Source organism: Urocitellus parryii, chromosome 13 (genome assembly GCF_045843805.1).
Source record: "Urocitellus parryii isolate mUroPar1 chromosome 13, mUroPar1.hap1, whole genome shotgun sequence".
Classification (NCBI taxonomy): domain Eukaryota; kingdom Metazoa; phylum Chordata; class Mammalia; order Rodentia; family Sciuridae; genus Urocitellus; species Urocitellus parryii.
Genome location: NC_135543.1, coordinates 46,381,133 through 46,397,788, shown reverse-complemented (window position 1 = coordinate 46,397,788; position 16,656 = coordinate 46,381,133). Strand labels below are relative to the sequence as shown.

The 16,656-nt window shown below is 40.2% G+C and overlaps 1 protein-coding gene across 6 annotated transcripts in view; it reads left to right on the top strand.

Annotated features, from left to right (window-relative positions):
• Lama3 (laminin subunit alpha 3) overlaps positions 1-16,656 on the top strand; it is a 230,644-nt gene that overhangs the window by 191,878 nt on the left and 22,110 nt on the right. For all 6 annotated transcript variants that reach the window (XM_026388028.2, XM_026388027.2, XM_026388026.2 and 3 more), the window contains 9 exons: positions 146-316; positions 2,184-2,335; positions 2,484-2,646; positions 3,067-3,200; positions 4,374-4,518; positions 8,081-8,200; positions 9,453-9,586; positions 14,323-14,440; positions 14,820-14,960. In XM_026388028.2, the coding sequence (XP_026243813.2) occupies positions 146-316; positions 2,184-2,335; positions 2,484-2,646; positions 3,067-3,200; positions 4,374-4,518; positions 8,081-8,200; positions 9,453-9,586; positions 14,323-14,440; positions 14,820-14,960 (1,278 nt within the window). The remainder of the gene's footprint in view (positions 1-145; positions 317-2,183; positions 2,336-2,483; positions 2,647-3,066; positions 3,201-4,373; positions 4,519-8,080; positions 8,201-9,452; positions 9,587-14,322; positions 14,441-14,819; positions 14,961-16,656) is intronic.

Here is a 16,656-nt window from a genome sequence, read left to right as displayed (position 1 = left end):
TGTAACTTGGGTCCAGGAGATGTCCATACTCCCTGTTTTTTATCAGAGCTGTTCGGGATGGGTGATAAATAGGGCCAACAACAAAGACAGTGAGAACACCACTGTCTTTGCAGCAGAACATTTGACACCTGACCATTCCTCATAGGTTGCAGTCCCCATGAGATTCAACGGTAAATCTGGTGTTGAAGTCCGACTTCCAAATGACCTGGAAGATTTGAAAGGATACACATCTCTCTCTTTGTTTCTTCAAAGACCTGACTCAAGAGAAAATGGGGGGACTGAGAATATGTTTGTGATGTACCTCGGAAATAAAGATGTAAGTATTGCTTGTATGATTCTTTTGTTTTTATAGCTGAATGTTTTGGGAGGTGTGTATTTTGGAGACTACATCCCTGCCATTAGCGTATCATAGGAAATCCCCCTAAGACATCAAAAAATCCCACCACGGCTACTCCTCACCACACCTCCCTGCCTTGGGGACAGCCACTTGAGATGTCCATCCATCATGGATTATTAGCTGCTGATGGATCAAGTGGCCTTACTTGGTTGACTCAGGCTGTGGACACGTGTGTGTACCTGTGAGCACATGCACATGTGAGTGGGGAGGATCGGCATCCTCTCTCCACACTGCCAGGGCATCAAGATCAAGACTTCATGGAAATCAACTTTAGCTCCTTCTCACAGAAGCATGACCCTATTATATTCCTCAGAAGGCCCAGCCACAGACCCTTCCTCAAGTCTGCAGGGTGGGAATCATCCATGGATGAGAATGGAAGTGAAACAAAGCCTTTCTTGCCTAATAAGAAATGCAGGTGCCCCACCTTTTTATCATCCCAATTCACTAACCTTACCATTGTAGGAATTTTGAATGGTTGGTGTTGGATTCTTAAAATCAACAGTACTATTAATTACACTTTCATGCTTCAAAATGTTGGCACTTTATTTGTAGTCACCTTATGACATGACTTTTTGCTTTGTATTATCAAAAAATGCACATTACTTTATGCCTTCAACAATTTACTCCATATGCAGTCAGACCTTCATCTCCATGGGTTCCACATCTATGGATTCAACCAACCATGGATCAAAAATGTCCAGAGAAGAATAAATTGCATCTGCTGGGCATGATGGTGCATGCCTATAATCCCAGTGGCTTGGGAGGCTGAGGCAGGAGGATTACGAGTTCAAAGCTAGCCTCAGCAAAAGCAAGGTGCTAAGCAACTCGATGAAACCCTGTCTCTGAAGAAAATACAAAATAGGGCTGGGAATGTGGCTCAGTGGCTGAGTGCCCCTGAGTTCAATCCCTGGTGCCCCCAAACAGATAGATAGGTAGATAGATAGATAGATAGATAGATAGGAAGCATCTGGACTAACATGTATAGATATTTTTCTTGTTGTTCCCTCTATGATACAATTTAAGAACTATTTATATAATGTTTACATTAAATAAAGTATTATAAGTAATGTAGAGACAATTTAATGTCTTTGGGAAGATGTGCATAAGTTATACGCAAATACTATGCCATTTGATATATGAGACTTGAGAATTTGCAGATTTGGGTATCTTTGGGGGTCCTAGAACCAATCCTCCCTGAAAACAGAGGGAGACTGCACTTATTATCTACCACACCTTGTGTTTATGATAATCAAAAATTTATTTCTTGAATGTACTAAATGACAGTGTACATTTTTAAATGGTTACAATGGCTTTATAACATTTTATATTATGTATACTTCACTACAATTTTTAAAGATTTACTTCTTCCTCAACATGCTCATGTTCTAAGAAAGAGGAAAGATATGTACATAGCTGACATGGCAAAATAGAGGTATCGCAGAAGAAACAGTCACAAAGGTTAAGAGGGTATGGCTTGCACTAACAGAACAAAAATGGCCTCTCTCTCTAAAATCTAAAATCTAATGGATGTCTGAGTCCTTATCTGGTCTATCTGTATGGAGGAATTATGGAAATAAAGGCACTATAACATGAGCAAAGATGGCCCAGACATTATTAATTAAATTAATTGGTTTTTAAGAGGATGTGCCTCATTTATTCTGTCTGCCTAAGGCTCAATGCGTAAAACCCATTAATTTATGAAGTAAAACTCTGGAGATCTTCTTGGGATGGAAAGTTGAGAAAACATAAGTGTTTGAAGGGTTCTGAGGTGGCCTTTATGTCCCAGGCCTCCAAGGACTACATTGGCATGGCAATTGTGGATGGCCAGCTCACATGTGTGTACAACCTGGGAGAAAGAGAGGCAGAGCTCCAGGTGGATCAGACCTTGACCGAGAGTGAGTCCCAGGAGGCTGTAATGGACCGGGTGAAATTTCAGAGGTACAAATTGGATTTGATATTGCTCTTTGTGAACCTGACCTACATTCCCCAAACTCTTCATTTACCTGTGTTGACAAACGCTATTTTTTGTATGTTGGCTTTCAATTCTTTAATTTTTCTTATAACTTTATTATCTAATTTTAAACAGAATTTATCAGTTTGCAAGGCTTAATTACACCAAAGAGGCCACCTCCAATAAACCCAAAGCATCCCAATTCCATGACATGGATAGTGGAAGTAGCAACACACTCCTTAATTTGGATCCTGAAAATGTTGTGTTTTATGTTGGAGGTTATCCACCTGGTTTTAAAGTAAGTATAAATGTTATTTCCCTGAATGAAAACATAAATTTAAAATAACATAATGATTCATCTCTATTTTAATTAATTACCTTATAATGGATTTGACTGTGTCTAGTGATAATAACTAACACTAATTGAGTACTTCCTCTGTATACTCTTCTAACCTTAAGTATATTAATTTAAGTAAACATCATTTTCATTAGCATTTGACAGATGAGGAAACTGAAGCAAAGAGGTTTAGTAACTTGTCCATGATTATACAACTATTCAAAAGCAAAGCCAGGTCATCAAGCTCCAGGGCCCACATTCTTAACCCTTACGTAATGTTGACTGTTCAAAGTGATAGACTTATACTATTTTTTTTGTTAGCCTTATTACTTTCCTTTGTTCAATCAGTGGAAGATTTTGTTTTGTTTGTTTCATTTTCAGCTTCCCAGTAGACTGAGATTCCCTCCATACAAAGGATGTATTGAATTAGATGACCTCAATGAAAATGTTCTGAGTTTATACAACTTCAAAAAAACTTTCAATCTCAACACAACTGAGGTGGAGCCTTGTAGAAGGTAAATGAAATCTAGAAGTCAGTGTCTGTGTAACTGGGTGGGTAACCTGCAGTACATTTACAAGCTGTTGATGTTGTTTGCTGCTTTGGGTCAGTAGTTCTTAAATTATGCATGCAACACTGCCAGTCCATCCTGAAAATCTCATACTGTCAGTCTTTTCCAAATTGTATAAAACATTAGATTGATAGAGTTTTCTCAATTTTTTAAAAAGAACAAAATCTTTCTTAAATTTTTGATGTCTCATACCACAAGATGATACCTGTTTTGGACACAAAATTTCATATTTACTTTAAATTTTAAAAAACAGTGATATGCAAAGTGGGTGACTTTGTAGGTACAGTGCTGACTGAACTTTTTTGAGAATTGCTGCTTTGAGCTTCTAACCATTCTTACAATTAAAAGGACTTAGAATAGTCAGGGGTGGTGGCATACGCCTGTAAGCCCAGCAGCTGGGGAGGCTGAAGCCGGAGGATCGAAAGTTCAAAGCCAGCCTCAGCAATTAGTGAGGCGCTAAGTAACTCACTGAGGCCCTGCCTCTAAATAAAATACAAAAAAGGGCTAGGGATGTGGCTCAGTTGTTGAGTGCCCCTGAGTTCAATCCTTGGTAGCCCCCCTCCCCCCAAAAAAAGTCTTGGAAGAGTCCAAAGAGCTAGGTCAAGCATTTATTGCTCAGAATAAGGTTATATTTCAAATGAGTACTTTTCAACATTTCAAGAGCTTCAGCTTGTAGGCCACTTCCTTGTGAGCAGGCATTTCCAAAAAGGATTCTTGAATATTACCTTTTTTGATATAAGGGGATAAGAGCATATCCAGGAGAAAATTTTGGCTCTTTTAACATTTTAAATGTATTCCCTCTTCTTTAATAAAATCATGACGTCTAGATTGCATATTCTTTGTCCTAGTTTTCAGATGGCAGCATCTCCTATCAGTAGCATGCTCCCATTCAATTGTCTTTGTCAGTTTTATTATTATTATTATTATTATTATTTTGCTTAATACAATTTAGTCTTTTTATTATTCTTTATTTCTCTTCCACAGTAGTATTTTTATTTTTGTTTATTTATTTTTAGTTTTATTGATTTTATTTTTTTAAATAATGACAGCAGAATGCATGACCATTCTTATGAACACCCTTGCTGCAGTGGTCTAACTTTTAATGATTGCTGTTGACAGGAGAAAGGAAGAGTCAGACAAAAACTATTTTGAAGGTACAGGCTATGCTCGAGTTCCAACTCAACCTAACGCTCCCATCCCAACCTTCGGACAGACCATTCAGACCACCGTGGATAGAGGTCTGCTGTTCTTTGCAGAAAACCAGGTAATATATAAACATCCGGAACCTACCAAAATATCCATTCTGTGTTGCAATTTGCAGATGACTGGGTTATTTATAAACAACCAAGTAAGTAGATCTGAAAACAATGTGCAAAGGTGGCCTGCCTCCTCTCTCTTGGCCAATTGCTTCTTTCTATTGGTTGCTGGCAGGGTGGAATGGTGAGTGTTGATGAGGAAGAGTAATCAGAAATTTGAGACCATAATGCAAAATGGGGACGAAAAATATCTCCCATTCAATTGTCTTTGTCAGTATTATTATTATTATTATTATTTTGCTTAATACAATTTAGTCTTTTTATTATTCTTTTTTTTCTCTTCAACATTGGTCTTTCTATTTTTTATTTATTTGTCTTTAGTTTTATTGATTTTATTTTTTTAAATACATGACAGTGGAATGCATTACCATTCTTATTACGCATATAGAGTACAATTTTTCATATCTTTGCATATAGAGTATGTTCAAAATTATTTTTAAATTTATATTTTACAGTGCTGGGGATTGAACCCAGAGCCTTGCACATGTTAGGTGAACACTTAACTACTGAGACAGGATCTTCCTAAGTTGCTGAGGCTGGCCTTGAACTTGGGATCCTCCTGCCTCAGTTTCCTAAGTAGCTGAGAGTACAGGCATGTACCATAGAGCCTGGCTTGGGTATTGGTTTTGTTCTTTGAAAAATACTGCTTGCCTAATAATCTACTTATCGTGCCATAGAACAAGTGCAGACCTCCTGGGGTCTCTGGGATCCAGATGACTGATGTGACCTCCTGCTATTCCATCTTGCTGTGCCTCTTGCCAGGCTGCCTGGGGTGTCTCTTTACCAGTCTAATTCTTGACTTCTCAAGACATGGAACATTCAAGCAGCTGAGATTCCTGAGGACCATTCCTTCTTTTTCATTGGTTCTTTTTAGTTACACATGAAAAAAGAATTCATTTTGGTATAATTATACAAGCATGAAATACTTAAATTCATTATGTCAGAGAAATCCAAAGGCACACTCAACAAATGATCATCAGTGCCACCTGCTGGTCCAGGGAAAGTAGGTGGGTTTGCTCTGGCTCCCATGTAGCCACCCTGGGTCTTACAGTGAATTGCTCCTGCGAATAGGAGCTCCTGTAGCTGCTCTCCCAGGTAGTATTTTGGAAGAAATGTGGATCAAACCATGGGCTCTCTAGTCTGAGAATATGGAGTGGATATGGAGTTTGAGATTTTACCAGCCCCTTCTACCTGCAGGGTAGGGACACAGACCTGGCCCAGCTCTCCTCTCTGGGGTTGGTCTGGACCCTTCAGGAGATTCTGAGGCTGAGCTAGTTCTGATGAGTCAGGAAGGTCCTAACCAGCCTGAAGGATGCTATGAGGTGAGAAGTTGCCCAATGCCTTCAGTGTTTTCTGAAACAAGGTCTTCTTTCTTGAGGTTGAATATTTCTTTCTCAAAATGCTTGGGACCAGAAGTGTTTCAGATTTGGGATTTTTTTTTTCAGACTACAGAATATTTGCAGACACAGAATGAAATATCTTGAGGATGGGACCCAAGTTTAAACAAGAAATTCATGTATGTTATACGCATAGCCTGAAGATAACTTTATACAATACTTTTAAAAATTTTGTGCATGAAACAAAATTTGTATACATTAAACCATCAGCTTAGTGGCATCACGTGGGTGCTCAAAAAATAATTTTTTTTTTTAGGTTTTGAAGAATTTCATGTTTGGATGCTCAAACTGTACTACATTTTGAACTTCTTAAAGACTAAGAACCAGAAATAGTATATATGTTAGAAGAAAACTTACATAATGTCATTGTGTAAGAAGTGATGCAGAGCTGCTATTAAGCAGGATGGTTCCTTCCTCTCTGGGTGCTGCTGTTACTCTTTTTAGTGGATTGATAAACTCTAACCTGACTCTCAACAATAAAGGCTTAGGATCTAGAAAAGGACCAATTTTCTTTTCAGATGAAGACTCTGGCCTTGGGCTTCAAAGGAACAGTTTTTTATTGTTAGGGGACTGGGTAAGAGCAAAGCCTGGAGCTCTGAGTCAGAAATTCCTCTGCTTCTCTGACCACAGAGGAAATAGCTGCCTTTGGTGCATGCCTTGCTCCATGACAGAGAGGCAATAATGTCAAGACAGACATGGTTCCTGTCCTCTAGAGGGGATGTCCGGTGTCACACAAAGCATGCTATTAATAGGTCCTTAGTCTGTTCCAATTGCAAGGAGCTGTATAGAGGGAAAATGAGGCTGACAGCATTAAAGACTTTCTTGAGCAGAGGATGCTTTGACAGAGACCCAGAACGACAAGTAGAAACTGGTATTTGGGGGACAGGGCAATGCAGGATCTGGCAGAGGTAGGGACACAAAGAAGGCCTAGGGGTGAGAAGGCCAGGAGCGCCCGGGGATGGAAGGGTGACCTGTGTGGTTGTGACTTGGAGAGCAAGAGGGAGTGCTAAGGAATGAAGGGAAGAGATGCTCAGCCCTGCAGTATCTGCCAGGGCATCAGGAATGTGTCTGAAAACAAAGGAAAGTAAGGTTCTTGCACTGGCACATTCAGAAGGCTACTCTTGCTGCCGAGTGGAAGTGATTTGAAGGGACACAGGGAAACTAGCAGGCTATTGCTATGCAGCTGAGCTAAAGAAATTGTGGCTGGGACCAGGGGGATGATGTGAGAAACTTAATGGAAGAATTCAGAAGATTTGATTGGATGGGAGAGAAAGACCAGGAATGACTCTGAAGGGTATGGCTTTCTTACCAAGATGATGATGATGATGATGATGATGATGATGATGAGTGAGAGAGAGCAGGGGAGATGTGCACAGGATGAAGAAAAAAAAGACAGGTTCAGCTTGGCAGTATATGGGAGGCATGTAGATGATCATAAGTTCTTCTGAGGATATTTTGAATTTGAAGTATCATTAGTCATGCAAGCACTAACTAGGGGATCAGACATACAGACATGGCCCCAAAGGGACATGTCTAGGCTGGAGAGAAGCATCTGGGCTTCATGAGCACAGCCGAGCTGGAACCATAGGAGCAATCGTGAGCATCAAGGCAGAGGGAGTGGTGTGAGGGAAAGAAGGAGTCCCATGCCGGAGCCTTGCAGGACCCAGACACTGAAATAGGGAATAGAGGGGAGGAGGCAGCAAAGTGACCAAGACATAGGAGTAAATCAGAAAACAGGTGGTGGAAAATATCTGGGAATTTTTCTTTCTCTGAAAGGTAGTGCTCATGTTTTCAAATTACTATAATGTTCTCTATCCTTTCAGTTTCCATGCTCTTTGTGGATGGGCTACGGATGGGCATGAAACAAAATCATGATAATCACTACCATGTTTTGTGTCCATCCTGAGTGCCAGGCATGATGCTCTCATCACCACCCACAGCAGTGAACCATCACACCCACCCGGTGATGGCTGTTAACAGCACTGCTACTCCTCTTAACTCAGGAGACAGTTGGAGCTGAGAACAGTTTTTGATCAAGAATAACTTGATTCCCAGGGCCTTGGTCCTTCTTCACCCAGATCACCTGGTAATCTGTATCATTTCCATTCTCCAGGATCGCTTCATATCCCTAAATATAGAAGACGGCAACCTCATGGTGAGATACAAGCTGAATTCAGAGCCACCCAAAGAAAAAGGAATCAGGGATACCATCAACAATGGAAAAGATCATCTGGTATGACCTTCGAGTCTGTTTACATGAATTTTTAAATGTCTATAGACCTTTAAAATTGATTCATTGTTGGTGGGACTGCAAATTGGTGCAGCCAATTTGGAAAGCAGTATGGAGATTTCTTGGAAAGCTGGGAATGGAACCACCATTTGACCCAGCTATTCCCCTTCTCGGTCTATTCCCTAAAGACCTAAAAAGAGCATGCTACAGGGACACTGCTACATCGATGTTCATAGCAGCACAATTCACAATAGCAAGACTGTGGAAGCAACCTAGATGCCCTTCATTAGACGAATGGATAAAAAAAATGTGGCATTTATACACAATGGAGTATTACTCTGCATTAAAAAATGACAAAATCATAGAATTTGGAGGGAAATGGATGGCATTAGAGCAGATTATGCTAAGTGAAGCTAGCCAATCCCTAAAAAACAAATACCAAATGTCTTCTTTGATATAAGGAGAGTAACTAAGAACAGAGTAGGGAAGAAGAGCATGAGAAGAAGACTAACATTAAACAGGGATGAGAGGTGGGAGGGAAAGGGAGAGAGAAGGGAAATTGCATGTAAATGGAAGGAGACCCTCAGGGTTATACAAAATTACATACAAGAGGAAATGAGGGGAAAGGGAAAAATAATACAAGGGGGAGAAATGAATTACAGTAGAGGGGGTAGAGAGAGAAGAGGGGAAGGGAGGGGAGGGGAGGGGGGAGAGTAGAGGTTAGGAAAGGCAGCAGAATACAACAGACACTAGTATGGCAATATGTAAATCAATGGAAGTGTAACTGATGTGATTCTGCAATCTGTATATGGGGTAAAAATGGGAGTTCATAACCCACTTGAATCAAAGTGTGAAATATGATATATCAAGAACTATGTAATGTTTTGAACAACCAACAATAAAAAAAAGAAAAAAAATTGATTCAATGCCAACAAAAACAAAAACAAACCCCTTTTATTACCAGACTGACTTATTTTATTAACTGAGGGACACATTCTTTATAAAATTTGAACATTTAGGCACAGAATAGATAAGATATATCACATATATAAACCATGATTAATTTCACATAAAAATATTTCTATTAAAATATTTTCATATCAGATTTTTTTTAACCCCAAACTGCTACTGCAATCTTTGTACCAGGTGTATAAATGAATCTGAAGAAGAGTAAAGATTGAATGTCTCTGGGCCATTCATGTGAATAGGATTCTTTTCTTTCCCATTGCTTTCTGACTTACCTCATTTATTTCAGATTCTGATCAAAATTGGAAGAGTCCAAAAAGTTATGCGGATAAATGTGGATAATCAAAACATTAAAATCGAGGGGGAAATATTTGATTTCAGCACATATTATCTTGGAGGAATTCCAATTGCAATCAGGGAAAGGTAAGATCATATGTTTTGATTTGTTTTGTTTAAAAAAAAAAAAAGGATCACCTTTTATAGTGGTAATGAATGCCATCAAAAACCCTGGTCTACCTTGTTTAATTCTAGCCACAGTTAACTTTTCAGTACAAACAGTATAGTTCACAGATTGCAGATATTGAATAATGAAAATGGCTGTTCAAAAAGGGGAAACTTTGTGTTGTCCCCATTATCATCCCTGGGAGGCGAGAAACCACAAAGAACATGCTGCCTACAAGTAGAATGAGGCCAGTAAAGGTAACAAGGAGAGGGTAGGTGTCCCCTGGCCTGATGAGTAGTATCAAGCCCTGAAAGCTGAGGTTGCCACCTTTAGGAAGTCTCTTGAAGAATCTAGACACAGTGTCTTTTTCCCATCTGCATTTCCAGCCCCCTGCATGCTACAAGCATGGAATAGGTTCACGACTCATCCTTGGATGAATGAACCCATGGATGAATTAAATGCATTCCATACAGGCTGTAAAACTTAATCTGAAATCCACCAGTTTGAGGATGCACTCAGAAACCATTTTTATATTCTTTTAATTTGTTTGTAATGTACCAAAGGCTTTTAGATCACTGACATTAACATGTTAGATGAAAATATCCTAGAAGGTTTTGTAAAGCCTCATGATCAAGCTACAATAATCCCAGAATGTTTGATTGTGATCATTTTTATACGTGTGATTCTTTTTTTTTTGTACCAGGGATTGAATCCTGGGGCGCTTAACCACTGAGCCACATCCCCAACCCTTTTTATTTTTCATTTTGAGACAACCTCACAATTTAGTGAGCAATTTAGCTTAAGGCCTTGCCAAGTTGCTGTGCCTGGCTTTGAACTTGTGATCTTCCTGTCTCAGCCTCCTGAGCTGCTGGAATTACAGGCATGCACTACTATGCCTAGCCCTACATGTGATTCTTCAGATTGGAAAGCTCAACCTTAGTAGTTTGGGAGTGAATGCCTTTAAACTCGGTGGCCCTTGCAGATCATGGTCTATAACACCTGAATTTTGCAAACGAAGAAACTGAGTCAAAGAGATGATATTAATATTGAATAGTAATATTAAATAGTAATATGGTCATGAACAACCAGTTATGAATTGCCAGTGACCTTGATATTATTCAACTAAGTGTAATAAGAGACTACTTTAGGTAGTCAGCACTTCAGAGTACATTTGAGAGTTATTGTTTATTTGTTCATTACACAAGTGTTTTTGAGGCCTAGTGTGCATCAGGGATGTGACAGGTGTTGGAGAGCTCTCAAGAAGAGAGGAAGTGAGATGGTCATTATAGTCAAGTATGGCACATGCTATGAGAGTGCACATGGGCCTCAAGGCCACACCACAGGGGATCTTGCCAATCATGGTAGGAGCTATTGGAAAGACTTCAGCAGCAAAAGGGCATGATCTCTTTGGGGTTTTCAGTATCTCACTCTAGCGCAAGGCAGAGATCAGATTAGGGAAGAGGAAGAACAGAAGCAGGCAGAGAAGTTGGAAGAGTAGATAGAGTATTATCAGAGGTGAGAGATGAGGGTGGCCTGATCCAGGGGAAAGGGTAATAGCAATGCAGGTGAGGAAGAGGGAGCAGGTCCCAGAAGTAGCCCTTAATAGTTGCCAAGGCAGAGCTAGGAAAGGAGGAAAGTGATACCTGGTTTTTGGTTGAACATGTGGGTGGATAAAGGCACCAGATCACAAGTCTGAAACAGCCTGAGCTCAGAAGCCAGACACAGCCAGGTGGAAAGGCACAGAAGCAGGTGGCAAGAATGGCCTGGAACTCCAGAGAGAAAACAGGCTGGAGCCAGGGTGACTGATGTTCAGGGACAGGTGGTCATTTAGATTATGGAGACAGGTGTGCTGCCCAGAGCCAGAGACAGGAGGAATTCTCCAGGGAAGACAATAAGAAAACCATTAGTAGGAGGTTTGCATTTGTGTGTTACTAGCAGAAGGTCCCTGGTCAGTGGCATTGGCACCAGCCAATCCAGGCCCACTAGGGTGGAGGGCAGGACCACAAGAGCAGTTCCAGTTTAGGATCTGCCACCGAAGAGTGGTGTGACCTTGGGTTAAGTCAACACTCAATCTTTCTTTGCCTTTTTATGTCTCTCCACTAAGAAAATATATACACAGATATTAAATGCCTATACATGTAGACAGACATATAGGATTCTCCTAGTAATTGGTCTGAGAATGTTGCAAACAAACAAAAAGGCTACTTCCTTTTTCTGGCTAGTATATTCCAGTTTCCAATCAAAATTAAAAAAAAAAAATGGGAAATGCAGGAAATAGAGGCAAGTCTAAAGATTTCTCTGGACTTTTACACTTTTGAAAGTAAAATACTGGGCTGGAGACACAGCTCAGTTGGTAGAGTGCTTGCTTCGCATGCACCAGGCCCTGGGTTTAATCCCCAGAAACACACACTCACTCACACACACACACACACACACACACACACACACACGAAAGAAAGTAAGAAAAAAAAAAAGAAAGAAAATACTAAGCAATATTCAGCTGTTTCTGGGTTGCTTCATCCCTAAGTGAGGCCATTAGTGATCTAGTGAATCCTCAAACTGCTCTCTGACATGGGTTTCTGGAGGTGGGTGGACACAGAGGAATTCCACCCATAACCCACAGCCAAGCTGCGTAGAGGCAACCAGGCAGCTCTTCCCAAGGAGGGAGGTGTCTGATGCCTGGCATACATGGAAGGCCCCTGTGGACATCTGAGTATCCAAACCTGTCATGGGGCAAAACACACTAGCAGTAGGCAGGTTTGCTCCAGGGATTTTGTGGGTGTTTTGCGTCTCCGTCTCTTCCTGTGATTTATCTTCTGGAAATGGGAACCCATGTCTTGGAATATTTAAGATTCTAATCAGAAATCACAGCCTGTAACTCCCATCTGCTTCCCAGGAGAAGAGCAGAACATCCCTGATAATACCAGTAGGTCTGACACCAAAAAGGAACTTTTTCCTGGGAACTTATATCACTGCATTACAGAGTGTGATTATAAAATGTGAAAATAACTTGAAAAGTGAAAAACTGATCAGGGATCCGCTGAACATTTACTAAGTACCCCACTCTGAGTTTAGGATTATATTTTTTTTCTTATCGCTCTCTGAAATCTGCCTACAGCAGCCATGGATCTAGATAAGCTTTGTGGACAGATTGGCCCAGAGTATGCATACACATGTGCCCCAGTGCGGGAATCCTTAACACACTAACATGTACCCTGCATTCACATTCCTCTAGCAAGTATGTTCAGACCCTGCACTGTGGAGTAAACACAGAAGTTTAGGCCTTCAGATAGCCCAGGAGAGAATTTCATAATACATCAAAATATGTATAAAGAGACCAGCTCCAAGAATTTCCTCCTCTTCTGGGCCAAAAAGCCATCTTTACAAAATAATTAAGCTCATGCTGCCATACCAGTGAGAATTTGTTTCTGCTTTTTCCTTTTAATGAAATTTAATTTTATGTGTGTTCCATGCAGCTCCACTGTTCATAATGAATTGGATTAAAATGAATGCAGACACCTTTTCATTTAGAAAAGTGAGCAGCCCTAGGGACTTATAATGAAATCTTCGGCTTTTCTTAGTATACCATTTGTTTTAGAAATATAAACATTTGTCTGGGCTTCAATCAGTTCACATGTGTTAATGCTTCATGTAAATTCAGCTCCAAACACATCCAGAAGTCAAATCAGAGGGGAAATGCCCAGGCGTTACACAGGAAGGTGTTGTAGAAATGGCTGTCATAATAATGATGATAGTATGGTAATATGGGGGTGGTCACTAGCCCCCACCATCTCACTGTGCACCAACCATTGTTGGAATGTGTTACACATATTAACTTATATAAACTCAGGACAACTCTATGAAGCATTAACATGATCCTATTATACAGATATGGAAACAGAGGCACAAAGAAGTCAAATTGCCTGCTCAAACAGCAGGGATAGCCCTCATCTCTAGAGAGCACTATTGTGCCTTTGGAACACCTGAGGGTTCATAGCCATGTGCCACCACTGTCTGAAGCTTTTCCCCTACACTAGCTGGCTTAATTCTCACAGTAACCCCTGGCCTACTGTCACACATGGTAAGGATAGTTAAGGGGTGGATACATCCTGGAACCCAGGTGACACCATTGGTTCAGCCTAGCAATGGTTAAACCACATCACACTTTCCATAATTGAATCGAACCAAAAAGTAACCCTTGACTTCTTCCAGGTTCATAGTGGCTCACTTAAGAGTGGACAGGAAAAAAAAGAACAAAAGTTTTTCTAGAGCATTTGTGGGTTCTTATATGTTATTTACAAGTTTCTTAACACATTTATATAAGTTAACATAATAAGTATATATTAGCTTATTAATATACTTTCCATCTACCATGCAATGCCAAGACTCTGGGGAGTGGAGGGTGGAGATTTCTAGATATTGGGTATATTTTGTCTCTGTCCATTTTGGGGACAGTGGACATTCTTCTGTTAACATTATTGGATTTTTAAAGTGAAGAATGAAGACTCACTCAATGAATGAAGGAGGTAGATTATTCCAGCATCATAAAATAAGCAACATTATAGAAATCCTGGGAATGCATGATAGGAATCCCATGAGCACAGAGAGCCATAAAATGTATGGAACTTGTTTATGGATGAGAAATGCTGGACAGCAAGTGTTTCAGCTTTGACTCTCAGGTGAGCCTGACACGATCCTATTCTGTATCCTCCATCAGGTTTAACATTTCTACACCAGCTTTCCGAGGCTGCATGAAAAATCTGAAGAAAACCAGTGGTGTCGTTCGGTTGAATGATACTGTGGGAGTCACCAAAAAGTGCTCCGAGGACTGGAAGGTAAGTGGAGGTTCAGAACCTTGCAACAGAGTGCAGAGTGCATCCCAGCTGACCCATCTCCTGAACTTTGGACTTTTTTCTGTCCTATACTTTCACCAATACCGGCGAACTGGTCCCCCTGCACTGCCCATGTACTCGCAAGATACAGAGCCTCTTCCAACTTGCATATTAAATTTGTAGCAAAGTAAGAATATCAGCAATAGGTGCAAATCCTTACAGATGATTGGTAACTTATTAGGCAGAAGAGAAAACTCAAGTTTCTTTCTGAGTTACATAAATCACCTTCATCAGTTCCAGTAAAGTGATAGAGGGCAAGGTACTGTATTTCAACCATGAAATGTTGATAGCACCAATAATTTATTCCACATTTGTATTTTAGCTTGTGCGATCTGCCTCATTCTCCAGAGGAGGGCAAATGAGTTTTACCAATTTGGACTTCCCCTTGCCGGACCACTTCCAGGCCTCATTTGGATTTCAGACCTTTCAACCCAGTGGTGTATTGTTGAATCATCAGACCCGGGTAAGAAATAGTCCCTAATATTGAACAAGGTTTAAACTTGACTCAAAGTTTGGTGTCAAAAACAACAGAGTTTTGTTTTGTTTTGGTACCAGAAATTGAACTCAGGAGCACTTGACCACTAGGCCACATCCCCAGTCTGATTTTGTATTTTATTTAGAGACAGGATCTCACTGAGTTGCTTAGCACCCCACTATTACTGAGGCTGACTTTGAACTCATGATCTCCTGTCTCAGCCTCTGGGATAACAGGCGTGTGCCACTGTGCCCAGCTACTGAGATGTTTTGAAGGTAGAATTATAAGGCATTTTATCTCTCATCATGGCAAATGCTATTGTATAGTTCAATCGTGGGGTAGGTCCTAAAAGAAATCAGGCTTAGGACATACCCAGTAATTTGCAGATCTGAATTTGTGGTTATCCCTGAATTCACTTTCATTATCTTAAAACTTTTCTTTAGTAGTGCATTATAAAGCTATACAGAATAGTGGGGTTGGCTTTGACATATTCATAAATGCATATAACATAGTTTTCTCCATTTCAATCCCCAGTATATCTTCTTTCCATCACCCCCTCATTTTCATTCTTTACAGATATATTTTGTGATTTAAAATGAATTATAACTATTATAAATAACAATGTGGCTAAATTTTAAATCTAAGTTTAAAAAAAAATCCAGATTTATCTCATTACTTTTTTATTACACAAAGGCTAGCTCTTTAGGGACCTTTCTTTGCAGCAACTGGTTGAACCCTATTTATATCCAGAGATGGAGGAAAAGAGGGTCCTTTGCTCCCTCCCCATGTACAACAGAGCCTTAGAAATTCTCTTCAGCTAGGAGGTGCCCTCTGCAGCTCAAGAGGATTTTGCTGGGGTGGCCATGTGGGTGTAGGAGTCTGCGAGTCAACACTCACAGACTCCACAAAATTCACTTGCAGAATGAGTGGAATTTTTAAATAGAATACTGTCATTCTTGATTTGTTTCTTTAGGATTGTCCAGTATAATATAATATATATCTAGCATCTGTTGAGAAGGTGGGAGGTAGTGGACTGACTCTGAGGCTACCTAGTATTAGGAATACCACTCCTCTCTTGGTAACTTGCTCTCTCTCTCTCTCTCTTTCTCTCTCTCTCTCTCTCTCTCTCTCTCTCTCTCTCTCTCTCTTTCTCTCTCTCTCTCTCTCTCTCTCTCTCTCTCTCTCTCTATATATATATATATATATATATATATATATATATATAAAAGCATGTGCCAACATTTGACAGTACGGGGTGACTTCCATCAAAGCAGGAGGTCTTGGCCTAGCTCTTTTGACAACTAATACTTGCTTCCTCTGCCATGTGTAGGAGCACCTAGTACACAATACAGAAAATGGTCAAAAGCAGGTGGAAGAATAGAGTTAGTGAATGATTACATTAATCCTGGATAATAGAGGAATCTTAGAAATATCTTAGGGACATTGCCTTCAATTCTGTAATGGGTTAACTAAGAAATACATAGAAAGTAGCATTCTTTGAACCAATTCAAAATGAGTACTGCCAACTGAAAAAAAAAAAAGGCAGCACAGCAGGGTGCAGGAGAACATGCCTGTAATCCCAGCAGTTTGGGAGACTGAGGCAAGAGGATCACAAGTTCAAAGCCAGCCTCAGCAACTTTACAAGGCCCTAAGCAACTTAATGAGACTCGGTCTCAAAACAAAA